Consider the following 27,270-nt stretch of genomic DNA (forward strand, 5'->3'; position numbering starts at 1 on the left):
ATGGCGTCGGAGAACTCGTTCATAGACTTCCAATTCAGCAAAAACGTCACAAAAAATTTTGACCAGAACAGACGCTTTTTCTTGCCCCGTCTTCGCTGCACAGATTTTCTGCCCAACATGAGAAAAGTTGAAGGATTTGATCAAGGTAAAAGTCTTTTAGTCATAGGCATTACTTCTAGAAGTAATTTAGAAGAAAGGTTTGATAAAAAGGATATGCATAAAGAGACTTGAGAAAACAGAGTGATCATGTAAGGTTGATGTGAGAGTGGACATGTACGAGTAAGGCTGATGTGAGGGTAGACATGAACAAGTAAGGTTGATGTGACAGTGGACATGTACGAGTAAGGCTGATGTGAGAGTGGACATGTACAGGTAAGGCTGATGTGAGAGTGGACATGTACAAGTAAGGCTGATGTGAGAGTGGACATGTACAAGTAAGGCTGAAGTGAAAGTGGACATGTATGAGTAGGGCTGATGTGAGAGTGGAAATGTACAAGTAAGGCTGGTGTTAGAGTAGACATGTACAAGTAAGGCTGATGTGAGAGTGGACATGTACAAGTAAGGCTGGTGTTAGAGTAGACATGTACAAGTAAGGCTGATGTGAGAGTAGACATATACAAGTAAGGCTGATGTGAGAGTGGACATGTATAAGTAAGGATGATGTGAGAGTGGACATGTACAAGTAAGGATGATGTGAGAGTGGACATGTATAAGTAAGGATGATGTGAGATTGGACATGTACAAGTAAGGCTGATGTGAGAGTGGACATGTACAAGTAAGGCTGAAGTGAGAGTGGACATGTACAAGTAAGGCTGATGTGAGAGTGGACATGTACAAGTAAGGCTGATGTGAGAGTGGACATGTACAAGTAAGGCTGATGTGAGAGTGGAAATGTACAAGTAAGGCTGGTGTGAGAGTAGACATGTACAAGTAAAGCTGATGTGAGAGTAGACATGTACAAATAAGGCTGATGTGAGAGTAGACATGTACAAGTAAGGCTGATGTGAAAGTGGACATGTACAAGTAAGGCAGCTGTGAGAGTGGACATGTACAAGTAAGGCTGAAGTGAGAGAGGACATGTACAAGTAAGGCTGATGTGAGAGTGGACATGTACAAGTAAGGCTGATCTGAGAGTGGACATGTACAATTAAGGCTGATGTGAAAGTGGAAATGTACAAGTAAGGCTAATGTGAAAGTAGACAAGTACAAGTAAGGCTGAAGTGAAAGTGGAAAGTGAAAAATTGCATTGTCTGTCTCGTATTCGTGATATTGTTTTGCTGCGGTAAAGGTTTTTATTACATCTGTTATTGTGCTTATTTGAAAATTTATACTTACCGATAGTGACTGCATGAAGAATTGAGCAAATATTCATTGATATCAAATGGGAAGCCCAAAAGTTCGTCTTTTCATTCATGTTATTGTTTTATTTTTTCTATTATTGATTTTTATCATAACCATCGTGCTGTGGCAAATGCATTCTTCTTCTTCTTCTCATTGATGTGGGGCTGATGTGAGAGTGGACATGTACAAGTACATGTAAGACTGATGTGAGAGTGGACATGTGCAAGTGAGGCTGATGTGAGAGTGGACATGTACAAGTAAGGTTGATGTGAGAGTGGAAATGTACAAGTAAGGCTGGTGTGAGAGTGGACATGTACAAGTAAGGGAGATGTGAGAGTAGGCATGTACAAGTAAGGGAGATGTGAGAGTAGGCAAGTACAAGTAAGGCAGCTGTGAGAGTGGACATGTACAAGTAAGGCTGAAGTGAGAGTGGACATGTACAAGTAAGGCTGATGTGAGAGTGGACATGTACAAGTAAGGCTGAAGTGAAAGTGGACATGTACAAGTAAGGCTGATGTGAGAGTGGACATGTACAAGTAAGGCTGGTGTTAGAGTAGACATGTACAAGTAAGGCTGGTGTGAGAGTGGACATGTACAAGTAAGGCTGGTGTTAGAGTAGACATGTACAAGTAAGGCTGATGTGAGAGTAGCCATGTACAAGTAAGGCTGATGTGAGAGTGGACATGTATAAGTAAGGATGATGTGAGAGTGGACATGTACAAGTAAGGATGATGTGAGAGTGGAAATGTACAAGTAAGGCTAATGTGAAAGTAGACAAGTACAAGTAAGGCTGAAGTGAAAGTGGACATGTATGAGTAGGGCTGATGTGAGAGTGGACATGTACAAGTAAGGCTGATGTCAGAGTGGACATGTACAAGTAAGGATGATGTGAGAGTGGAAATGTACAAGTAAGGCTAATGTGAAAGTAGACAAGTACAAGTAAGGCTGAAGTGAAAGTGGACATGTATGAGTAGGGCTGATGTGACAGTAGACATGCACAAGTAAGGCTGATGTGAGAGTGGACATGTACAAGTAAGGTTGATGTGAGAGTGGACATGTACGAGTAAGGCTGACGTGAAAGCGGGCATGTACAAGTAAGGCTGATGTGAGAGTGGACATGAACAAGTAAGGCTGAAGTGAAAGTGGACATGTACAAGTAAGGCTGACGTGAAAGTGGACATGTTCAAGTAAGGCTGGTGTCAGTGTGGAAATGTACTAATGAGGATGGTGTTATAAGTGACATGTACAAGTACATGTAAGACTGATGTGAGAGTGGGCATGTGCAAGTGAGGCTGATGTGAGAGTAGGCATGTACAAGTAAGGGAGATGTGAGAGTAGGCATGTACAAGTAAGGGAGATGTGAGAGTAGGCAAGTACAAGTAAGGCAGCTGTGAGAGTGGACGTGTACAAGTAAGGCTGATGTGAGAGTGGACATGTACAAGTTACGCTGATATGAAAGTAGACATCTACAAGTAAGGCTGATGTGAGAGTGGACATGTACAAGTTAGGCTGATGTATGAATAGACATGCACAAGTAAGGCTGATATAACAGTAGAAGTAAAGCTGATATGAAAGTAGAGGCTGATATATGAGTAGACATGTTCAAGTAAGCTTGATGTGATAATAGACATGTACAAGTTAGGCTGATATGAGAGTGGCCATGTACAAGTAAGGCTGATGTGAGAGTGGACATGTACAAGTAAGACAGTTGTGAGAGTAGACATGTGCAAGTAAGGCTGATGTGAGAGTGGACATGTATTAGTAATTTTGATGTGAGAGTAGGCATGTACAAGTAAGGCTGATGTGAGAGTGGACATGTACAAGTAAGGTTGATGTGAGAGTGGGCATGTACAAGTAAGACTGATGTGAGAGTGGACATGTACAAGTAAGGCTGATGTGAGAGTAGACATGTACAAGTAAGGCTGATGTGAGAGTGGACATGTACAAGTGAGGGTGATGTGAGAGTGGACATGTATAAGTCAGGTTGATGTGAGAGTGGACATGTTCAAGTAAGTCTGATGTAAGACTGGACATGTTCGAGTAAGGCTGATGTGAGAGAAGACATGTACAAGTAAGGCTGATGTTAGAGCGGATGTGTACAAGTACATGTAAGACTGATGTGAGAGTGGGCATGTGCAAGTGAGGCTGATGTGAGAGTAGGCATGTACAAGTAAGGGAGATGTGAGAGTAGACATGTACAAGTAAAGCTAATGTCAAAATTAACATGTACAAGTAAGGCTGGTGTCAGTTTGGACATGTACTAATAAGGATGATGTGAGAGTGGACATGTACAAGTAAGGCTGATGTGAAAGTGGACATGTACAAGTAAGGCTGATGTGAGAGTAGACATGTACAAGTAAGGCTGATGTCAGAGTGGACATGTACAAGTAAGGCTGATGTGAGAGTGGACATGTACATGTAAGACTGATGTGAGAGTGGGCATGTGCAAGTGAGGCTGATGTGAGTGTAGGCATGTACAATTAAGGGAGATGTGATAATAGACATGTACAAGTTAGGCTGATATGAGAGTGGACATGTACAAGTAAGACAGTTGTGAGAGTAGACATGTGCAAGTAAGGCTGATTAGAGAGTGGACATGTATTAGTAATTTTGATGTTAGAGTAGACATGTTCAAGTAAGCCTGATGTGAGAGTAGACATGTACAAGTAAGGCACATGTGAGAGTAAACATGTACAAGTAAGGCTGATGTGAGAGTGGACATGTACAAGTAAGGCAGCTGTGAGAGTGGACATGTACAAGTAAGGCTGATGTGAGAGTGGACATGTACAAGTAAGGCTGATGTCAGAGTACACATGTACCGCTCAGGCTGATGTGAGAGTGGACATGTACAAGTAAGGCTGATGTGAGAGTGGACATGTACAAGTAAGGTTGATGTGAGAGTGGACATGTACATGTAAGGGTGATGTGAGAGTGGACATGTATAAGTCAGGTTGATGTGAGAGTGGACATGTTCAAGTAAGTCTGATGTAAGACTGGACATGTTCGAGTAAGGCTGATGTGAGAGAAGACATGTACAAGTAAGGCTGATGTTAGAGCGGATGTGTACAAGTACATGTAAGACTGATGTGAGAGTGGGCATGTGCAAGTGAGGCTGATGTGAGAGTAGGCATGTACAAGTAAGGGAGATGTGAGAGTAGACATGTACAAGTAAAGCTAATGTCAAAATTAACATGTACAAGTAAGGCTGGTGTCAGTTTGGACATGTACTAATAAGGATGATGTGAGAGTGGACATGTACAAGTAAGGCTGATGTGAAAGTGGACATGTACAAGTAAGGCTGATGTGAGAGTAGACATGTACAAGTAAGGCTGATGTCAGAGTGGACATGTACAAGTAAGGCTGATGTGAGAGTGGACATGTACATGTAAGACTGATGTGAGAGTGGGCATGTGCAAGTGAGGCTGATGTGAGTGTAGGCATGTACAAGTAAGGGAGATGTGATAATAGACATGTACAAGTTAGGCTGATATGAGAGTGGACATGTACAAGTAAGACAGTTGTGAGAGTAGACATGTGCAAGTAAGGCTGATGAGAGAGTGGACATGTATTAGTAATTTTGATGTTAGAGTAGACATGTTCAAGTAAGCCTGATGTGAGAGTAGACATGTACAAGTAAGGCACATGTAAGAGTAAACATGTACAAGTAAGGCTGATGTGAGAGTGGACATGTACAAGTAAGGCAGCTGTGAGAGTGGACATGTACAAGTAAGGCTGATGTGAGAGTGGACATGTACAAGTAAGGCTGATGTCAGAGTACACATGTACAAGTAAGGCTAATGTTAGAGTAGACATGTACAGCTCAGGCTGATGTCAGAGTAGACATGTAGAAGTAAGGCTGATGTCAGAGTGGACGTGTACAAGTACATGTAAGAGTGATGTGAGAGTGGGCATGTGCAAGTGAGGCTGATGTGAGAGTAGGCATGTACAAATAAGGGAAATGTGAGAGTAGGCATGTACAAGTAAGGGAGATGTGAGAGTAGACATGTACAAGTAAGGCTGATGTGAGAGTGGACATGTACAAGTGAGGGCGATGTGAGAGTGGACATGCACAAGTAAGGCTGATGTGAGGGTGGAGATGTACAACTGAGGATGGTGTTAGAGGGGACATGTACAAATAAGGCTGAGGTGAGAGTAGACATGTACAAGTAAGGCTGATGTCAGAGTGGACATGTACAAGTAAGGCTGATGTGAGAGTGGACATGTACATGTAAGACTGAGGTGAGAGTAGACATGTACAAGTAAGGCTGATGTCAGAGCTGACATGTACAAGTAAGGCTGGTGTTAGAGTGGGCATGTGCAAGTGAGGCTGATGTGAGAATAGGCATGTACAAGTAAGGGAGATGTATAAGTCAGGTTGATGTGAGAGTGGAAATGTTCAAGTAAGTCTGATGTAAGACTGGACATGTTCGAGTAAGGCTGATGTGAGAGTGGACATGTACAAGTAAGGCTGATGTTAGAGCGGATGTGTACAAGTAAGGCTGGTGTTAGAGTAGACATGTACAAGTAAGGCTGATGTGGGATTGGACATGTACAAGTAAGGCTGATGTGAGAGTGGACATGTACATGTAAGACTGATGTGAGAGTGGACATGTGCAAGTGAGGCTGATGAGAGAGTAGGCATGTACAAGTAAGGGAGATGTGAGTGTAGACATGTACAAGTAAGGGAGATGTGAGAGTGGACATGTAGAAGTTAGGCTGATATGAGAGTGGACATGTACAAGTAAGGCTGATGTGAGAGTAGACATGTACAAGTAAGGCTGGTGTTAGAGTAGGCATGTACAAGTAAGGCTGATGTCAGAATGGACATGTACAAGTAAGGCTGATGTGAGAGTGGACATGTACAAGTAAGGCTGATGTGAGAGTAGACATGTATAAGTAAGGCTGGTGTTAGAGTAGACATGTACAAGTAAGGCTAATGTTAGAGTGGACATGTACAAGTAAGGCTGGTGTTAGAGTGGACATGTACAAGTAAGGCTGATGTGAGAGTGGACATGTACAAGTAAGGCTGATGTGAGAGTGGACATGTACAAGTAAGGCTGATGTAAGACTGGACATGTTCGAGTAAGGCTGATGTGAGAGTGGACATGTACAAGTAAGGCTGATGTTAGAGCGGATGTGTACAAGTACATGTAAGACTGATGTGAGAGTGGGCATGTGCAAGTGAGGCTGATGTGAGAGTAGGCATGTACAAGTAAGGGAGATGTGAGAGTAGACATGTAAAAGTAAAGCTAATGTCAAAGTTAACATGTACAAGTAAGGCTGGTGTCAGTTTGGACAAGTACTAATAAGGATGATGTGAGAGTGGACATGTACAAGTAAGGCTGATGTGAGGGTGGAGATATACAACTGAGGATGGTGTTAGAGGGGACATGTACAAATAAGGCTGATGTGAGAGTAGACATGTACAAGTAAGGCTGATGTCAGAGTGGATGTCTACAAGTAAGGCTGGTGTTAGAGTAGACATGTACAAGTAAGGCTGATGTGGGATTGGACATGTACAAGTAAGGCTGATGTGAGAGTGGACATGTACATGTAAGACTGATGTGAGAGTGGACATGTGCAAGTGAGGCTGATGAGAGAGTAGGCATGTACAAGTAAGGGAGATGTGAGTGTAGGCATGTACAAGTAAGGGAGATGTGAGAGTGGACATGTAGAAGTTAGGCTGATATGAGAGTGGACATGTACAAGTAAGGCTGATGTGAGAGTAGACATGTACAAGTAAAGCTGGTGTTAGAGTAGGTGTGTACAAGTAAGGCTGATGTCAGAATGGACATGTACAAGTAAGGCTGATGTGAGAGTGGACATGTACAAGTAAGGCTGATGTCAGAGTACACATGTATAAGTAAGGCTGGTGTTAGAGTAGACATGTACAAGTAAGGCTAATGTTAGAGTGGACATGTACAAGTAAGGCTGGTGTTAGAGTGGACATGTACAAGTAAGGCTGATGTGAGAGTGGACATGTACAAGTAAGGCTGATGTGAGAGTGGACATGTACAAGTAAGGCTGATGTGAGAGTGGACATGTACAAGTAAGGCTGATGTGAGAGTGGACATGTACAAGTAAGGCTGGTGTTAGAGTAGACATGTACAAGTAAGGCTGGTGTTAGAGTAGACATGTACAAGTAAGGCTGAAGTGAGAGTGGACATGTACAAGTAAGGCAGCTGTGAGAGTGGACATGTACAAGTAAGGCTGATGTGAGAGTGGACATGTACAAGTAAGGCTGGTGTTAGAGTAGACATGTACAAGTAAGGCTGATGTGAGAGTGGACATGTACAAGTAAGGCTGATGTGAGAGTGGACATGTACAAGTAAGGCTGGTGTTAGAGTAGACATGTACAAGTAAGGCTGGTGTTAGAGTAGACATGTATAAGTAAGGCTGGTGTTAGAGTAGACATGTACAAGTAAGGCTGATGTGAGACTGGACATGTACAAGTAAGGCAGCTGTGATAGTGGACATGTACAAGTAAGGCTGGTGTTAGAGTAGACATGTACAAGTAAGGCTGATGTGAGAGTGGACATGTACAAGTAAGGCTGATGTGAGAGTACACATGTACAAGTAAGGCAGCTGTGAGAGTGGACATGTACAAGTAAGGCTGGTGTTATAGTAGACATGTACAAGTAAGGCTGATGTCAAAGTGGACATGTACAAGTAAGGCAGCTGTGAGAGTGGACATGTACAAGTAAGGCTGATGTGAGAGTGGACATGTACAAGTAAGGCTGGTGTTAGAGTAGACATGTACAAGTAAGGCTGGTGTTAGAGTAGACATGTACAAGTAAGGCTAATGTTAGAGTAGACATGTACAAGTAAGGCTGATGTGAGAGTGGACATGTACAAGTAAGGCAGCTGTGAGAGTGGACATGTACAAGTAAGGCAGCTGTGAGAGTGGACATGTACAAGTAAGGCTGATGTGAGAGTGGACATGTACAAGTAAGGCTGGTGTTAGAGTAGACATGTACAAGTAAGGCTGATGTTAGAGTAGATATGTACAAGTAAGGCTGATGTTAGAGTAGACATGTACAAGTAAGGCTGGTGTTAGAGTAGACATGTACAAGTAAGGCTGATGTTAGAGTGGACATGTACAAGTAAGGCTGGTGTTAGAGTAGACATGTACAAGTAAGGCTGATGTGAGATTGGACATGTACAAGTAAGGCTGATGTGAGAGTGGACATGTACATGTAAGACTGATGTGAGAGTGGACATGTGCAAGTGAGGCTGATGAGAGAGTAGGCATGTACAAGTAAGGGAGATGTGAGAGTAGGCATTTACAAGTAAGGGAGATGTGAGAGTGGACATGTAGAAGTTAGGCTGATATGAGAGTGGACATGTACAAGTAAGGCTGGTGTTATAGTAGACATGTACAAGTAAGGCTGATGTCAGAGTAGACATGTACAAGTAAGGCTGATGTCAGAGTAGACATGTACAGCTCAGGCTGATGTCAGAGTAGACATGTACAAGTACATGTAAGACTGATGTGAGAGTAGGCATGTGCAAGTGAGGCTGATGTGAGAGTAGGCATGTGCAAGTGAGGCGGATGTAAGAGTAGGCATGTACAAGTAAGGCTGATGTGAGAGTAGACATGTTCAAGTACAGCTGGTGTGAGGGTGAACATGTGCAAGTAAGGGAGATGTGAGAGTGGACATGTACAAGTAAGGCTGATGTGAGAGTAGACATGTACAAGTAAGGCAGATGTGAGAGTGGACATGTACCAGTAAGGCTGATGTCAGAGCTAACATGTACAAGTAAGGCTGATGTGAGAGTGGACATGTACAGGTAAGGCTGATGTGAGAGTAGCCATGTACAGGTAAGGCTGATGTGAGAGTGGACATGTATAAGTAAGGCTGATGTGAGAGTGGACATGTACAAGTAAGGCTGATGTGAGAGTGGACATGTATAAGTAAGGCTGATGTGAGAGTGGACATGTACAAGTAAGGCTGATGTGAGAGTGGACATGTATAAGTAAGGATGATGTGAGAGTGGACATGTGCAAGTACGGCTGATGTGAGATTAAACATTTCCAGTACAACTTCTTCAACAAAACTCTTGTCAGTAAGCTACACCTTCCACCTTAATTAACACTCCCTCCCCGTATTAACTGTAAAGCTGTTTTAAGACACCCACAGCACTAATATTGTTTTTCTTGATTACATTTTAATTCATGAGGTTAAGGTATATAATTCGGAAGATTTATTTGTGTATCTGTTGAACTGTTGCAGATACAAAACTAAAGATTCGACAGAAAGCAGACGGGTCTCTGTCACGTGAGGCAAATGAGTTATTTTTGGATACACTGAGAAACAGCAATCAACAAGGAAAATGGTTTCTATTTATAGGAACGTTGACCAAGCTCGGTGAGATATATATCTGTACATGAATACTGTAATAAACTTACTGTATAATACTGTAATGATACCAATATAAATTAATAATTGTGGAGTATTGTGGTGTAAATACACCTGAGCAACCACAGCCTTCTTGTTCTGATGTTAATCAGGAGTTCTTCCGGGTTAATAGGATGAGAGATGTTAGAGAAATCGGATAAACGGTGTTGCATCACACGTGACGACCCTTGCAATGAATATGCAGGCTGTTTACGAACAACTCCAGAATTTTGCTTTATAATTGCATCAGTTGGAATTATTACGCCATTTTACCATGATTTTTGAAAAAAATTTGAATGCCTACTTTTATGACATCTGTGTTTCTAAAAAGACAGCTAAATTAGTATATCTTTACTGGCTAACTAATTTGATAACTTTGATGGTGAGAGATTAACTACGGGGCATGATTCAAAGCCATACCGTCAATCTAAATGAATAGTGTCACATAAATCAATGGAATATAAAGACATGAGAACACGAATTAATGTTTCTAGGTTACGAGCTGCTTAGGGACATTCTGACCTCTGAAGATCCAGACATTGCTGAAATCGAGCGCATTGAGAGATTCCTGGAATATTTAACGCCTGTGATAAAAACGAAGGTTGCTCCAATTCGACTTCTGTCTGCCCTTGTCAGAAATGGGTATTTAGATCGTCATGACAAAGAAAACATTGAGCGTGTTTGTAATAATCAAGGCGATATAGCGGGTACGGAACTATTGCTGAGTCGTGTCCAGCGATTGAAAATAGATGCGTGTTCTGGCCTTCGGGATGCCTTTCTAGAAAACAACATGGAAGGTGTTATTGAGCAGATGAGTCAGTCCTACGCAGGTTGGTGTTATTAAATACTTATGTATTAATTGTCTTAATTTTCCAGGCTAGGGTTATCATGTAGATCAGTATTAATTATCTGTGAATTGTAGGTTTTCGCCACGTTTTAAGTTTCCAGGCTAGTATTATTATGTATTTCAGTATTAATTACCAGTAGACTGTATGTGTCCGCGTCGTCTTAAGTTTCCACTTTAATGCTATGGTGTTATTCAGTATCAATTACCAGTGGACTGTAGGTTTTCGCCTCGTCGTAAGTTTCCAGGCTAGTGTTATTTTGATTTATTTATTTTATTCATTTATTTATTTATTTATTTGATCGGTGTTTTACGCCGTACTCAAGAATATTTCACTTATACGACAGCGGCCAGAATTATGGTGGTTGGAAACCGGGCAAAGCCCGGGGCAAACCCACGACCATCCGCAGAGTGTTATTTTGTAGTTCAGTACTAATTACGAGTACACTGTATGTTTTCACCTCGTCGTAAGTTTCCAGGTTAGTACTGTTGTGACCTTTAATATTAATTGCCAAGTGTAATGTTAATGAACAGTTTTCAGATATTTTTTCTGTGGCCTTTACGATTTTAATTGAAAATTTACACCTATAATTCATGTCCTGTAAAAAGTTCGAGTATGCTGATGAGCAAAGAATTTTTGTCTCAGTCATTTTTACGCAGTATGTGTATTGCACAGTTTTTGCATTTGTAATCAACCCTCTCCTTTAAAGGAGCTCTAAATATTTTTCAGTCTTTATAAAATTTGGAATAGTCGTGGGCTTCCTTATGGCTCAGTTCGGTTTCCTCCCACCACAATGCTGGCCGCCAAAGCTAAATAGTACTGAATGAATGCGTCGAAACAGACATTCGCACACCGGCCGCCTACCAAAATGGATTTTTTGATTGATTTATTTATTTGATTGGTGTTTTACGCCGTACTCAAGGACATTTCACTTATACGACGGCGGCCAGCATTGTGGTGGGAGGAAACAGAGCAGAACCCGGGGAAAACCCACGGCCATCCGTGGGTTGCTGACAGACCTTCCCACGTTCGGCCGGAGAGGAAGCCAGCATGAGCTGGACTTGAACTCACAGTGACCGCATTGGTGAGAGACTCTTTGGTCATTACGCTGCGCTAGCGCGCTAACCCACTGAGCCACAGAGGCCCCTACCAAAGTGGACGTTCCGGGTTAAGAATCGCAAGGCCAATTCCCAAAACGACGTTTAACACAAACTACCAAAGAACTAAGAAAGTATGTAAAATAGGACAAAAAATAGGACGGATTCATGGAAAGAGAAGCAGTCAACCGTTGTCTGTGATGTAGGAAAAATGGAAAGTATGTTCTATGCGACTGAGTGAAATCAGTATTCAAACGGTGTACCATGGTAGTATATTAGTTATGAATATTAATTATGTATTATGTATTAATTATAATAAAATATCGGTACGGCGTAAAACATCAGTCAAATAAATAAGCAGATAAATAAAATTTGGTGGGCATCTTAGATCAGGGTTGGAAATCAGCTGGATTCGCCGATAAGTTTGTCATGTTTAATGATTTCCTTGATTCTGATTGGTCTGTGGATCCGGTTTTCTGTACTTTAGTCACATCGTCCAAACGAATTCAAGGAAAATCCTGACATTCAGACGCACCATTGAGTGTGTAATTATCAGCAAAACTCTTTTCTCTTTTTCATTTTGGGAACATTTTAAAGACAGTTTTTGACTAAACTCATTAACTTACGAAGACACACAACCAAGGAAAAACAAGTTGGAAATCTCACTAATACCTCACTATTACTTCAAGTTCATATCAAAAGTCGCACATAAATGAGAAGTCATATTTTCGATCACACCAGGCCGTGCCCGGGAAAAAATCCACGACCATCCGCAGGTTGCTGGAAGACGTTCAGACGTACTGACGGAGAGGTAGCCAGCATGAACTGGACTTGAACTCACTGTGACCGCATTGGTAGGACGCTCCTGGGTCATTGCGCCGCGCTCGCTTGCTCACCTCCTCGACCACGGAGCCCCCCCTCCCCCTAAATATATTGGTTTGAGGAGTACCACTTAAGTTGTCCTCTACACCTGAAGACTCACTGATTGTGGACTAGCGCCATTTTCTTTTGTTGAACACAGAATTTCTGGAGCAAGAACAAGGTGATGGGGTTTCAGCTTTGTCTACATCATTTAGCAGATTGGGTCTTGCTGGCTCATTCAGAAGGCGATCTGGCCTTGGGAGCGGCGAACTATCTGATGAGGAGGAAGCCGCATCACCACCAGGTCTGCACCCATTACATCAGGCGATGTAGGAGTTTGTCTAGTTAATTGCTTATGAGATAGTTTAGAACATATTTACCATTGCCATGTCCACCATTTTTACACTGGCGTTATATGTAGACTTTACCAAAAGCAATTGTTAAACTCAAATCTGACGTGACAATCATACAGTAAGATATCTGTGTAGTGTCGAATCTGAAAAATATTTATGTCTACCAGTATTAATTATAAAGATGACGGGAGTGGCGTGGTGTATTTCTTAGATAAATATCGCTTGTTAATATGTAGTGATTAACTTAAGTAAATTAGCTTTATTTAAAAGATTGTAGTCCGTCGACCATTGATCGTGTTGCGTGAGAGACATATCAGCTGGTCTTACGCGCTTTTCTTCAAGGAAAAGAAAACAGTCGCAACCAGGAACCTTACCTGTGTCGAAAATATTTGTCCATAAAATAAGGTCGTTTTTTAATGTTACAAGCGAGTTAAAGACTATCTGACTCTGTCAGTGAAAGAAGAACAGCTGCTAATAGACAAACGTAATTTTGCCTCCGATGATGGTTGAGACCACTTCAGCATTCAATTAATACGTCACTTATCCTCCTACAAAGGATACACGCTAAAAACAAGTGTTTAGTTCATAAACATATTTCTGGTGTTTATTCATAAAGATAATGTGTAGCAAGTAAAGAGATGTATTTATTATAGCAAACTTGCGATATATCTGATTACTTATTAGTGGCATTGACACTTTCAATAAACCAACGTCGTAAAACACCAAATGTGACATTTGCTATGTAAACACGTGGCATTTGCTGTGTAAGCATAATAAACCCATCACTGTAACTGCGAAACATAATATTCATGAATAAAAACCAGAACGGTTTTGTAAACTGTAACAGGAATATGTTTATGAGCCAAACAAATACAGTGTGTACTGTTTCTGTAGTCGAACGGAAAGTCCGTGATCGGAAACTATTTTGGATGATGGAGGTTGGTCTAGTATCTCCTTATGGTTTAAATGACAATGTCACCTGCATATGTATTGGCAGTGTCACATCCAGTAAATAGCACTATTCCAGCAGAATACAACTGTTGAAATGCACGCCACGATGTCAGTGCGTCCATGGCAGATGGAAGTTTCATAAAGCCACAACCTACAGCAACGTAACTGTGATGGGCTTGCTAGATTCGTCTCAAGCAACAAATAGCATTTATTTTCTACTGTTTTTGATTTTATCGACCCGTCAGAACAGTTCAAACGGCTCAAAATAGACTGTTCCTAAAACTGATGTACCATCACATGTGTGTTGAGCTGCTACCAATTTTTAAAACGATCCAGAAGTTTGCCATGCCGTGCCGAATTATTTTAACATACAACATACACTTTTTGGATTTACCAAAAAGCAAAAATCCCCATGCCATGTATGCTTTATTGTGAGATCAAGAGAATGTAAGGTTGTAACTAATCTCTGTGTCGAAACACACATTCCCATACCTGCCGTCAACCAAAATGCACCCTCTGCTTCAAAAATCACAGTGTCATTTCCCAAAACGAGTTTTAGCAGAAATCACCCAAGAATTAAGACAGTACATAAAGTGTCAAATTAGGAAGGAATCGTGCACAGAAAAGCAGCCAACAATATTCAGGAATACCGAAAAGACGTAAGGAATGTTCAAGGCGAATGAGTGAAATTAGTATTCGAATCATGTACCATGCCAGTATATAAGTTGTTGATAATGAAAATGTGTATCCCAGTTGCGGTTTGATTGCAAATGGTCATATATCCAATATAGCAATCAAATGCAACACGATGAACACGTTGCCTCTAGCCTTGGGTTGGCGGAATTTGACACTGTTATGAAGCACAACTGTGAACGCTCTGTCCATATTTGCTTAGGAAATTTAGAGTGGAAATTATTTCAAAAGTTGATTTTGACTTTATCACTGTTCTTGTGAAGACACCAAATAATATGGTCTTTAGTAATATAAAGACGAAATTATAGAGTCGTCTTTTCCTTTACACTGATTTACAGAAAGATCTCGGTCACCAACGCTGTGCGAAGCAAAGAATCTGACGCTAATCGATTACCAACAAGAACTGTATTCTGTCGTGCCAAGAGACAAGAACACGGTGATTCTGTGTCCAGCGAAAAGCGGAAAACGTTTTGTGGCTCTGAAAGCCATCAAGGTGAGCCACTGGGGAATTGAGCACGGCTGTCGCCTTGTAAGATTCGTCGTCTCAGGACACATCTATAGTTTTTGCCACTCACCCCACTTTGTTCAAAAGGTACTGTTCATGAACATTGAATATGAAGTCAACAGGAGAATTTCACGTTTATCTGCATATTTCTTTGGTCTTGAAATCAGAAATTATTGTTTTAATAAATGAATTCACGAGGTCTTTTTTCTTTCATTCTCTTTTTAGTTTTTTCTTTTTATTATTATTATTATTATTATTATTATTACTCTATGAATAATATCCGTCTTTCTTTTTGCTTTGCTTGTTTCATAAAGGAACATTTATCCCTAGCCGGCAACCCGGATGGAAAGGTTGCATATCTGGTGACAAGGTCATTCTTGGCGGAGAAAGTTTTCCGAAGATGTCAAGTCTTTCTCAGCGACATTCCTTCTGCTAAAATGGCAACACTTTCGCCTGGTGACCGTTCATCCAAATCTTTTAAAGAAAAAAGCGTACTGATCGCTAAGGCGAAACGGTTTGAAAATGAGCTGAATGAAGAGTTGGTTAAATGGACAGATTTCTCCTTAGTGATTTTGGAATTAGGAGTCGACTACTACGAAAAACGAAACCACGTATATAAGGAAATCATGAAAAAGTATCACCAGCTGAGACAGTCCTTACAGCAAGCCCAACATTTGCCTCAGGTATTTTGTGCTGACAATAGCTCGGTTGGCAGGATAAAAAAAGAACAAGAAGAAACCACATTAAAAGTCTTTCCGCATCTTTTTCCCAATTCCTTTATTCTTGAGACAAGGAAAACCTACGGTAGCTTATGTGGCCCAGAAATCTCCTACCTTAAATACTGCAGCACTATTTGCGCGTGTGAAAATAACAGATAGTGATTTGCAGGCATTTCAATACAGACGTTGAGAAATGTGGTTGAAGTTTCGGTGGTGGTATCACCAGAGTTTCCAGCGTGTAAAACAGTAGATTTTTAGTAAATACTTTTCTCTTCTGTGTTCTTTCCTGATATGACATCTTTTTCTCTAATGTTGTAAATTATTCTTGCTGTATTTGGAAAGATACTCGTATTGTCGACGTCAATCTGTGGGGAATCCTTTTTGGAGGACCTCTTTCGTACAGCAATGGAAACCTGTGCAACCTTCGATATTCATGCTGTTGCTCTGGTTCGAAAGTGCGTAAATTCTTTACGACAGCAAGTCTCCATTCCCCTTATGGGTAAGTCATCAGATACAAAGAGCTATGTTAGAGAATGTCAAGGTCAGGGAATTAGTTTGGTGGTTTGTGGTTTTATATAAAGGTTAAACACCATCAGTGGCTTAAATGAACGACATAGGGTGACTATACATGTCCTAAGAACACATGTAAGCCATTTTAAGTGAAAAGCCGACGTTTTTCTATCCAGTCGAAGTGAGGGTATATATATTATGTATTTATTTTTTCTCTAGAAAGTACAAGAGCACCGCAAAAACAGGACCGCGGTTTTGACAGCCTGATTCACGAGCTTATCTCTCGTGTAGAAGGGGACATGAAGAAAGTCTATCAGTCCAACAGTAAGTTATCGAAATATTACTGTAATCAAGTGCTAATTCCAAAACGAGGCTGTAATAACCTAGCTGGTCACAGAATGCAGCCTTGAAGATGCATTGTGAGAAGTATGACGTCACAAATCATGATATCGTCTGACAGCTTAGCCCTACAAATGAATGAATGACCGTAGTGCCGAAGGTGTAAAGGACTTACCTTTAACAAAGTACTGACGTCACCAAGGTCCACAAGCGGCAAAATGCAGAGAAAAGTTAATAAATTTTACATACAGCTTACTCTGTTACTGCTGCCGCTTGATTAAGAGATTTCTTAGGTATCTGGTATAGGACGGTAGTTTTGCTCCGGCCACTCCGGTTTTCTACTAAACATAAGCCTCTCCGTCGTTAAATATAAGGAGACCATTTCTGAAAAGAAAAAAATATAAATACATACGTACCGGTAATATACCAGCAAAAGATCGTTAGTATATCTACCGGTTTCACAGCCACTAACGATATGTGGAATTAAGTAGTTGGTGAATGCAGAATTGCTGTGGCAATTTCATTAAACCGAAAGTTTCTTCACAGCTTGAACAATTGGAGAAAATGCCCACTTTATGTCACGCTGTCACGCATGTCACATTCTTAGCTCTGCTCATCTGTCTCTTGTAGAAATGCCTGCTGGTCCAGACCATTCCGGAACCAGAATGGCTGAACTGATATCTCCTCCCACAGGTAGAACCTCGGTGAAGTACATGACATGGCTGAAAACGAACAAATCAACACTTGGATATGCATCAAAGGCAAAAGGCTGTAAACACGCTGGATTCTTTTTGAACTGTTTGAAACTAGCCACGGTATTTATTTAGCTATACAAATGCATGTTCGTAGAAAGATAATCACATGTACACTGTAATCTTATGACTCTTTTTTTAGCTCACCTGTACAAAGTACAGGCGTAGCTTATGCCCTAACTCGAGCGTCGACGTCGGTGTAGGTGTCCAATAACAGTGGAAACAATTAGTAAAGGTGTCGCAGAGGTGTCACTATCGCAGAGGTGTCACCATCGCAGAGGTAAAACTGTAAAGAAATGGCTTGTTCAACTCCCAACGGTGAGTGTTGTAAAAGTACAACATATATACAGTATACAAAACAATGCAAATAACAAAATACAGTATATAGTTTCTCACGGAGCTCAGCGCGCGCACACGGAGTTTTAATGAATTCCTCAAATGAAAGGACCGGGCCCCGACAGCACAGTTGCTAGAGCGTCCGCTTCAGGAGCAGTAGATCCAGGATCAATACTGGGTCGAGTCACACCTAAAACTAAAAGAGGAACTTGTAACTTCCTCGCTTGGTGCTCAGCACGAAGGGGATAATGCAACGACTTACCTTTGGTATGTCGTCTCAGTGAAGCAGCACTAGATAAAAGTGCGGTGGAAATTCGCCCTGCAACAAGGAAGCGCATTATATGACTGACGTTAAACCCCAAGCACTCAGTCACTCACTCACTCAAATGAAAGGTAATAATGGTATCCAGGTGACAACCTGTCGTACTCTAATGCACACCGACGATGGTTTGTATCAAACCTCACTGCAAGCCACACTCTTCCTTTCAAAACTGGTTAGGTAAACCCACAAGTCTATGCCGGGCATTAAGAGTTTAGTCCTTGGGTCTTAACACACAGTGTATTTCAAGGCAACGTCACCTCCAAGTGGAAATGGGGCCTCTGTCGGTCAGTTGGATAGCTAGCGCGGCGTAATGACCCAGGAGCCTCTCACCCATGCGGTCACTCTGAGTTCAAGTCCTGCCCATGCTAGCTCCCTCCCCAGCAGTACGTGCAAAGGTCTATCAGTAACCTGCGGATGGTCGTGGGTTTCCCCAGGGCTCTGCCCGGCTTCCTCCCACCATAATGCTGGCCGCCGTCGTATGTGAAATATTCTTGAGTACGGCGTAGAACACCAATCAAAAAAATAAATAAATAAATCCAGTGGAACTTGAATAAAAGCACGTCACAGTACGAAGAGCCGATGAATAATATAAGCTCAGGACAGAAGTTACAAACACAAGAATAGTAGGCGACGAAACAGATGACTTAAAGGCTTAACTAGCATTCGGTTACAAAATCCCTTCTTTCAAACTGGACTTTTCCGATGGGCGAAACTACCGTTGTAAACTTCTCACTACAGGCAGTTTACTTATGGACTGCAAACTAACCCTTGCGAGCTGGGCTTTATATACTCTCGAACAACATACTAGAATCCATGAACATAAACAATAAATGTAATGAGAGCAATTTATAGCTGATTCTCAAATGACTACATATTTACTGTACCGCGAAAGCACATATATATTGACAGTGAGAATACAGAAAGATCGCATGGGTTAAATACACGCTAACAAAGGACCGGCTTTCCCATGTAAACATCTCCGGTCTGAGTCACTTGCTGACCCGGTTAGCATCAATCCCCGACATTAACAATGAAATGAAGAGGATGTATTATATATGAAGTCACAACAAATGTTCAACAAAATGTTAGGGGTTGTATCTTAAAAAGTACTGCATGCATTGAGCTCAGGTTTTACACAAATGTAGAACAAGGTAACACGAGGGGGATATCCCATCCTTGATTCGCTATGTGCATATTAAATACCGAAAAATACAAAATTCATGACTTCAGTCCTTTATGTATTGAGCTGAAGTTTTGCATTCGTGTTTCTCCTGCAAGCGAATGTATTGGGTATTAGAATTGGTGTTAAAGTAAATATCAGTGAGTGAGTGAGTGCTTGGGGTTTAACGTCGTACTCAACAGTTTTTCAGTCATATGACGACGAAGGAATCATTAGGGTGCATGTACGTATAATGTGCCTCCTTGTTGCAGGACGGATTTCCACCGCTCTTTTATTTAGTGCTGCTTCACTGAGACGACTTACCGAGTAAATATCAGTGGCGATGTCTCACAACGTACTACATATATTCACATGAAGTTTTACATGCATACAAAGCACAATGACACAAGGGGAACATTCCATCGCTGATGCTCTGTGTACATATTGAAAACCGCAAATTACAAAATTCACGACTTCAGTCTTTTATGTATTGAGCTGAAGTTGTGCATTCGTGTTTCTCCTGCAAGCGAGCCCTTTGGTAGCCATGCTATTAAATCTAAGTTTGTGACAGGGTCGGGGTACATTTTGCACATAACGCCTTATGACGAGAAAATTTGATTTGATTGGTATTTTTTTACGCCGTACTGACGAATATTTCACTTACACGACGGCAGACCTTCCCACGTACGGTCGGAGAGGAAGCGACGGAGATAAGTCCTATTTCGTTTATTAATTTTTCCAGTTTACAGGAACGCTGTATAATTAATCCCAGTCAAATATGGTCATGATTAGCATTATACAACCGGGAAACGGGGGCGGGGGGGCTCCGTGCCTCAGTTGGTTAGCGCACTAGCGTAGCGTAATGACCCAGAAGCCTCTCACCAACGTGAGATCCCTGTGAGTTCAACTCATGCTGGCTTCCTCTCCGATCGTAAGTTGGAAGGTCTGTCAGCAACCTGTGGATGGTCGTGGGTTTCCCCCGGGAAACGCCGTCGTATAAGTGAAATATTCTTGAGTACGTCGTAAAACACCAATCAAATAAATAAATAAATCTCAATTCAACGGGATAAGAACATAAAACTGTGGACTAGCCAAGGCCTTTCCTAGATTCTTAGCTGGCGCCCCGAGACTGGCTGGGGTGGCACATCTGGGGTCTTAAGTCAGACAGCGCTATAGACATTGCCCTGAACGCACTGTCTGGAATATACATATATCGAAATAGGTTAGTCAATCTTACCTTTCCTGATATCATACCTGTTATACTATGGTGCAGAAATAAATAGTAAACTTTAACACATGATAGTAATACCAAAAACATTTCGTTCAGATTTATCAGGCTGGCTTGTTCATCAACGCTGAGTGTCGGAGGTTCGATGCTTTGAATTATATGAGGAAAAAATTGAAGCAGTTAGAGGAGAATGTTGCTGATTCTAAAGACAGGATTTTGATTGGTTTATTTCGGGACTTCTACGGTAAGATAGTCTGTTGTCTACAAATATCCAATTCAGAGAAATAAAATTTTGCTCCAAATAGATCCGGTGAAAAATTCAAGTTTATATGTATAGTTATTGAATGTTTTTTTTATAGTATTTCATAAACTCTATTATCTTCGCACGCATGAAATCACTATTTGAGCTATCTGACAAATTCATTAAAATATAGCATATTGTATTATTATATACAATTTAAGTTCACCTATTTGTGATCTATATTAAGTTTGTGTTTGGAGAATAAAATCACGTTGATTTTTTAACGCGACATCAAACAATAATATTGCCTTTTTAACAGTGTGCATAGGTGGAGTAAACCACCGTCCAATGATAAGTAACTGACCAGCCTTTCCACGTGTAATTCAAACACTGTCGTCCACAGAACCAGTTAATTGTGTATATCATCATACTGGGTCGGCCACCTTCAAAGCTAGCGTTCGCGTATACCGGTATACTTAAAAATGTACATGCCCCCAAGCACCATGGCACAAGTAGAATTGGGTAAGAAATACAGCGGTGTTAGCAGAATTTAGTTACGCCTTACTGGTCTATAAATAGAAATACAGGCATCTTAACCTCTATTTAGGTAATCATGCGATTATTACTGCTGATGTTATTACTTTTTAATTGTTGCAGACAAAGAGAAGCGTCTCAAACGCATCTGCTCACCAAATGAGGAAGATACTACTGCATTTGCTGTGAAGACCAAACTAGCAGCAATATACCAAGGGAATCACAGGTACAAAGCGGCAGTTCTGGTGAAGCGCGCGGAGGTGACTTTGTACATCATGTTCTACTTGAGGAAAAAACTGCCACACGTCAAGTTCGAGTGTGTTGTAGGGCATCATCAGGGTATGCATCGTTTTGTTCATCTATTTATGTAGTAATCTCTAATTATTTGTTTGCTATTTTACGCCCCACTCGAAAAATTTCACTTACATGACGGCGACCAACATTACAGTGGGAGGAAACCGGGTCCACCCGGGGGAAACCAACGACTATCCGTAGGTTGTTGGTAGACCCTCCCATCGTTTTAGGAACTGCAGTCATTGACCCGGGACGTCCATTTCGGTTGATGGCTTATATACGGCCCAGGTGAATCAAATAAGCAATGAAAGGCTATCTAGACGAAGTGGAGGGAGGATTCGTAACTGTGTAGTAGTTGTGTAGAAAAACACGATGAAGTCTTTGTTTCAGGGCCCGTTTGTTCCAATGTGTGTTAGCTAATATTTTTATTATGTCACAGTATATATTTAACATTTCAGTGAAACTTAACCATTCGAGTTATAGAAAAGCCAAACCACACAGCAGAAGACTTAGGTCATATTGAATATACTGTTATGTAGTTATTTGGGGGGGCAAAGTACAAAATTTAAAACTCGGCTTAAAGTTTAAGCTGGTAATGTGTTTGAGGACAATTTTTGAAGAACCGGACCAAGATTCCTGAACGATGTCCCTTGCCGCTGAACGCAGATCTAGTACACGATCATAGAATCAATTAGGGTTATCACCTGAGCTTGAGGCGTTTGATCACGGTTTAACACCTGGTATTCGATTACATAATAGACCGAGAGCTTTAGCCCGAGGTCTGTTATGTTACCTCTTACCAGGCCTACAAACCAAGATGAAACATGTCAAGCAAATGACCCTAAATTTGTTCGACGGCGAGTGCTTAATTTTGTGTATTGTCCAGTCGTGTTGTCCATCAGAAACAATCTTGTTTTACAGGTAGTTTTGTTTTCGTCAGGTGTGTACAGTACTGATGCATGTAAGGCGACACCAAATTCCAAACCTTTGTGGAATATGAATAAATTGGCATTATTCATGTCGATTCGGAGCTTAGGGGAAAAACACGGTGTTCGAAACTATCAGTTTAAATCGGACCCAATAACATGTGAAATTATGATTAAGATATCTGGATTTCACTCTATCTTTGTGCCTATTTGACACAGGACAACAACCAACCCATTAAAATGACCCTCAAAGCACATGTGATGTACCAAGCATAATCATAACTACAAAATTATTAAATCCTTAGACATTTTATGTTATTTTCTTGCAGAACAATGGCATTGGGTATAAAATGCAGAACTTTTTAAAATCTCCCACTTGTCGACACAGATTAAGACACAATACAAGCTTTTTGTATCCATAAGAAACATTTTGAACTGTTCTTTAAAATTAGTGTCCAATTCATTACGTATGTCAAATGGAGTACCAAAGATGCACACGGGACAGTTCTAAGTGATAAGTCTTACATGTCAGAATAAGAAAGAAAATTGCACTCTTGCCTTTTCTAATTTCTTAGCACATATCGCCTAAATATGGCTGAGATATTGCCGACGGGACCTTCAGCCATACTCGTTAATTCTTAGCAAATAATTAGGTCATGTGTATTGCGTATATTTGCTTATTGTGAACGTTTCACACAGGTATGATAGGGTACAAAGTTTTAGATATGTGACGTGAGGAAACGCTTAAATACGTTGATTCTCTGAGAGAGAGAGAGTGAATGAAGGAATTTGGGGATTTGGCTTTTATTCCTATTTCCTGTAGGCTGCAGGGTAATATGCAAATTTGCAGAGTCTGTGAGTCGGGAAATGGCCTTGTCTGTTCTGTATAAAAGGGGAAGGAATAGTCCTGCTGGTGGTAGACGCCAGTAATTTAAGCTCTCTCTCTCTCTCTCCCTCTGCTACTACTATTTACTTTGGCAGTACGTAACAGAAAACACGGGATTCAAGTCTAAAAGGTATGTTGTGGACTTAATTAAAACCGAGAGTGATAAGTGGTGTATTCAGGTCTCCTGTCAGTGATACTGGGCAATACACAAAGTAAAACGCTCGCGAGCAACAATATCCCCAGTGTATAATACTTGGTTACGACGTCCGTGTGCACATGTGAGAGACGACGGTAATGCTAAAATTACCATATCTAGATGGAAATATGGACGGCGTTTGCGCCGTACTCTGGAATATCTCCCTTCTAAAATGCACCAGCTAGATTCAAGAATTCTGGAAACAGCTGAGGTATCATACCTGAATTAGGTCCTTTGCCGGCTCAGTGATACATTTAGGTATAGTACAAGATCCCATTTTTCAGAACTAAGGGGCTAATGGCCAGTGAAGGGAAACCGGTTTAATAAGTGGGAAGGTCTGCGGATGGTCGTGGGTTTCCCCCGGGCTCTGTTCGGTTTCCTCCCACCACAATGCTGGCCGCCGTCATATAAGTGAAATATCATTGAGTGCAGCGTAAAACACCAATCAAATAAATAAATAAATAAACGACGCCACATCACGAAGAAGTCTTCTTGTAGCATTCCTATAGTGCAGCCTCAATGGGACATCATGCCAAAGACACCAGATACGACACCTCGCCCAGTCACATTATTCTGACACAAGACACAACGCCCCGCCCAGTCACATTATACTGACACCCATCCGACCATGCAGTGCTTGGCTTATTTCTGTGATGCCGAGCGCCAAGGTCATGACGGTAAGGCCGAGATTACCGATTCGGGATCGAACGAGGGCATCTTCGAGAATGTTTTTGTGAGTTAACAATTCTTTAACAAGACAGTTCCTAGACTACACACTTAAAGGTAACAAATCCATGTTACAGAATACTCTGTGGAGATTGAGCGGCTTTCTAAGACGGGGTTCCATGTGTTGATTACTACCTGGCCAATCCTCGCCTTTCACCTTGGTAAAGAGACGGGCACCTGGGACTATATAATAAGGACGGACTGTCCGGGCCATGACGTAATCACATGGACACATCAAGGTAACGCAGGCTACATTTTGGCGTGGGAATTATAATCCATTAAGCTAGGAACACAGTAGACGGCTTTTGTTTAGCTTATAGGGTCAAACTTCTGCGCCGATGAAATAGACTGGTGATATTAGCAGGTAGTTAGAGACACGCCAGCGAATTAGACTGGTGATATAAGCAGGTAGTCACAGACACGCCGGCGAATTAGACTGGTGATATTAGCAGGTAGTCACAGACACGCCGGCGAATTAGACTGGTGATATTAGCAGGTAGTCACAGACACGCCGGCGAATTAGACTGGTGTTATTAGCAGGTAGTCACAGACACGCCAGCGAATTGGACTGGTGATATTAGCAGGTAGTCACAGACACGCCAGCGAATTAGACTGGTGATATTCACAGGTAGTCACAGACACGCCGGCGAATTAGACTGGTGATATTAGCAGGTAGTCACAGACACGCCAGCGAATTCGACTGGTGATATTCACAGGTAGTCACAGACACGCCGGCGAATTAGACTGGTGATATTCGTGGGTAGTTGCTGACACGCCGGCGAATTAGACTGGTGATATTCGTGGGTAGTTGCTGACACTCTAGGCTGTTTTTTTCTTTTATCCTAAGGAGATTAATCAGTCCATTTACGCTATGGTTCTTTTGTTTATTTATTTTATTGGTGTCGCACTCATGGATATTTCACATACGACGGCGGCCAGTATCATGATGGGAAGAAAAAGGGCAGAACCCACGACCATCCGCAGGTTGGTGGAAGACTTTCCCACTTACGGCTGGAGAGAGAAGCAGCATTGGTGAGAGACTCCCGGGTCTTTTCGCCGTGCAGGCGGGTTAACCACCTAGAACAAAAAGGACCCTCTACGTTTGTAGGGACGTAGTGTGTTCTCGGGTTACGTGTTCTGAATAATCCACGTTGGGTGGGGGATAATGCACATTTAGCAGATTTGACGCATGTTGATTATCCCTTAACGAACTAATTCTGTACAACAACTTGTACAATAACTCCACACTGGACTATTGGCGAAATTATCCTGAAAGCAGGCGTGTTTTTTTATCAACATGGCAATAATCTTTATTTGTAGTGAGTGTCGGACTGACGTGGCGGTATATTCGTGTGAGTAGCTGGTTAATGAAAGAGTTAGAGGAAACATAAAACGATGTCAAAATGAGAAGAAAACTGATTTCCAAATAAGTTCTTTTTTCGATTTTTTTTTCTTCCACGAGAAAAGGGTATTTGACAATATTTTTGTATGGTGAGGTATGTGGGACCACTTGTAGGTAAGAAAGAAATATTGAAGACCACATTTAACGAACTCTTTCTCACTTTTTCATGTAGACTTTATACAATTTTTATGTTTTCTCCTCATTTAAGTGCTATCAGTTTATTTATTTTCGCAAATGTCTAAGCATGAATACGATGAGAAATGTTGTCAGTTGATATTACTGGACTGTGCGTCGCACTGGGACGGGTATGATCGACAATCTAATACGTTAACCTTTTATTGATTGTCTAAAAGTTCTTTAAATGTATTATTTACTTTCAGTGCCATCTGATGAAAGACAGCCAGTGAGTCGGTTTGCTTTTCCTGATACAGAATCACAGAGTCCAGTGGATCTGCTGATGGAGTCATCCATCGAGAAAGTTACTCTGGAAATAGCACAACAGCAGAAAGATTTCAGCGAGCTCTACCAGGGCCTCCTGAATGACGTCCGAATTGCTTCATCGGAACGGGAGTTATGGAGTCGCTCTACGCGCAGCTTTACGAAGTTGTGTGACGAAATGGTGGGTGAATTCTTCTGCACTGGCTGCGGCGCCTTTGTCTGTAACAGAGGGTATGTGCGAAATTTGGATGACCTCTGGTTAGGCTTAGATCCGGGCCTCATCCACAGGCTTAGCACAGTAAGACATCCCTTACAAATTGTTTTCAGCAATGGTTACGCCAAACTTGGCCGGTTCGTTTGCAAAGATTGTGGGCAGAAATGGGGTATCATCGCACACGTGCTGGGAAAGCCGCATCTGGCCTTTGCAAAAGAGGGCCTTGACTATCTCATTGATGGTCGCTACCAGAAGTACAGCTGGAAATGGAAATACGCCAATATTAGTGTGGAGGAATTCAAATATAACCGGGACTTAGGACGTTGTTTGCCGTCCTCTTTTTGTGTTGAAGGCGAAACTATCACTCAGCTTCAAATGCGATTGCCAGAACCTGACGAGGAATAAACAGTACAGCAAAGGAAGCAGCCAGCCGATGCTTGACTATTCTTGAAAGAAGTTAGTCTCCATTTCGTGATTGTTTTTTTTTTTCCAGAAATTTCTAATGCCTTCAACTTCATGGCAGAACAGAAAACCTCTGTGATTCGTTACCATGACCACGATATCCACGATATTCCGGGGTTTTTTTGTGTCAAATGAAGTGTAACAAACATTTGACACTTTTAAACAGATAGCAGCCTCTCCTTAAATAATTCCGCCTGTATACATGTACAGGAATGGCATGTGTGAAATGTCACTATTTTTTTGGCTTGATTGTGAATACAGGATTACTGTATTACTTATTTATAATTACATAACCCTTTATATACTGTTACACTGAGATAATACAACTGTGAGAGAAAAAACGTGCACAAAAATTTGAAAAATATAATACTCCAGAGTCAACAGTCACTAAACTCCGCCAAAATACGTCATACATGAGCAGCCTTTATCCGCTGACACAGCTTCACTGTTTGGTTTAGTAACAGAAAATCCACCAAAGTGACAACTATCTGGAATTTCTTCAGGAAAAGGTTTATTGCTCGATTGTGAGAACAGATCAGCG

The 27,270-nt window shown here is 41.4% G+C and overlaps 1 protein-coding gene across 1 annotated transcript; it reads left to right on the forward strand.

Moving 5' to 3' along the window:
• LOC135477010 (uncharacterized) lies at positions 1 to 27,078 on the forward strand. Its single transcript, XM_064757158.1, has 12 exons — positions 1 to 145; positions 9,576 to 9,710; positions 10,235 to 10,570; positions 14,879 to 15,033; positions 15,360 to 15,728; positions 16,107 to 16,263; positions 16,494 to 16,598; positions 17,244 to 17,428; positions 20,510 to 20,654; positions 21,309 to 21,524; positions 24,291 to 24,452; positions 25,996 to 27,078. Exons 1-12 carry the CDS (start codon positions 1 to 3, stop codon positions 26,670 to 26,672), a joined length of 2,787 nt encoding a protein of 928 aa, XP_064613228.1. The 3' UTR covers positions 26,673 to 27,078.
• The last annotated feature ends 192 nt before the right edge of the window (positions 27,079 to 27,270 follow it).

The sequence above is a fragment of the Liolophura sinensis genome, chromosome 10 (genome assembly GCF_032854445.1).
Source record: "Liolophura sinensis isolate JHLJ2023 chromosome 10, CUHK_Ljap_v2, whole genome shotgun sequence".
Lineage (NCBI taxonomy): Eukaryota > Metazoa > Mollusca > Polyplacophora > Chitonida > Chitonidae > Liolophura > Liolophura sinensis.

What these genes read in the sequence shown, in the direction of transcription:
- LOC135477010 (XM_064757158.1), top strand. Translation starts at nt 1, where the DNA reads ATGGCGTCGGAGAACTCGTTCATAGACTTCCAATTCAGCAAAAACGTC. An exon ending in AGTTGAAGGATTTGATCAAG is followed by an intron (nt 146 to 9,575) that starts GTAAAAGTCTTT and finishes GAACTGTTGCAG; the next exon opens with ATACAAAACTAAAGATTCGA. An exon ending in TTTATTTCGGGACTTCTACG is followed by an intron (nt 20,655 to 21,308) that starts GTAAGATAGTCT and finishes TAATTGTTGCAG; the next exon opens with ACAAAGAGAAGCGTCTCAAA.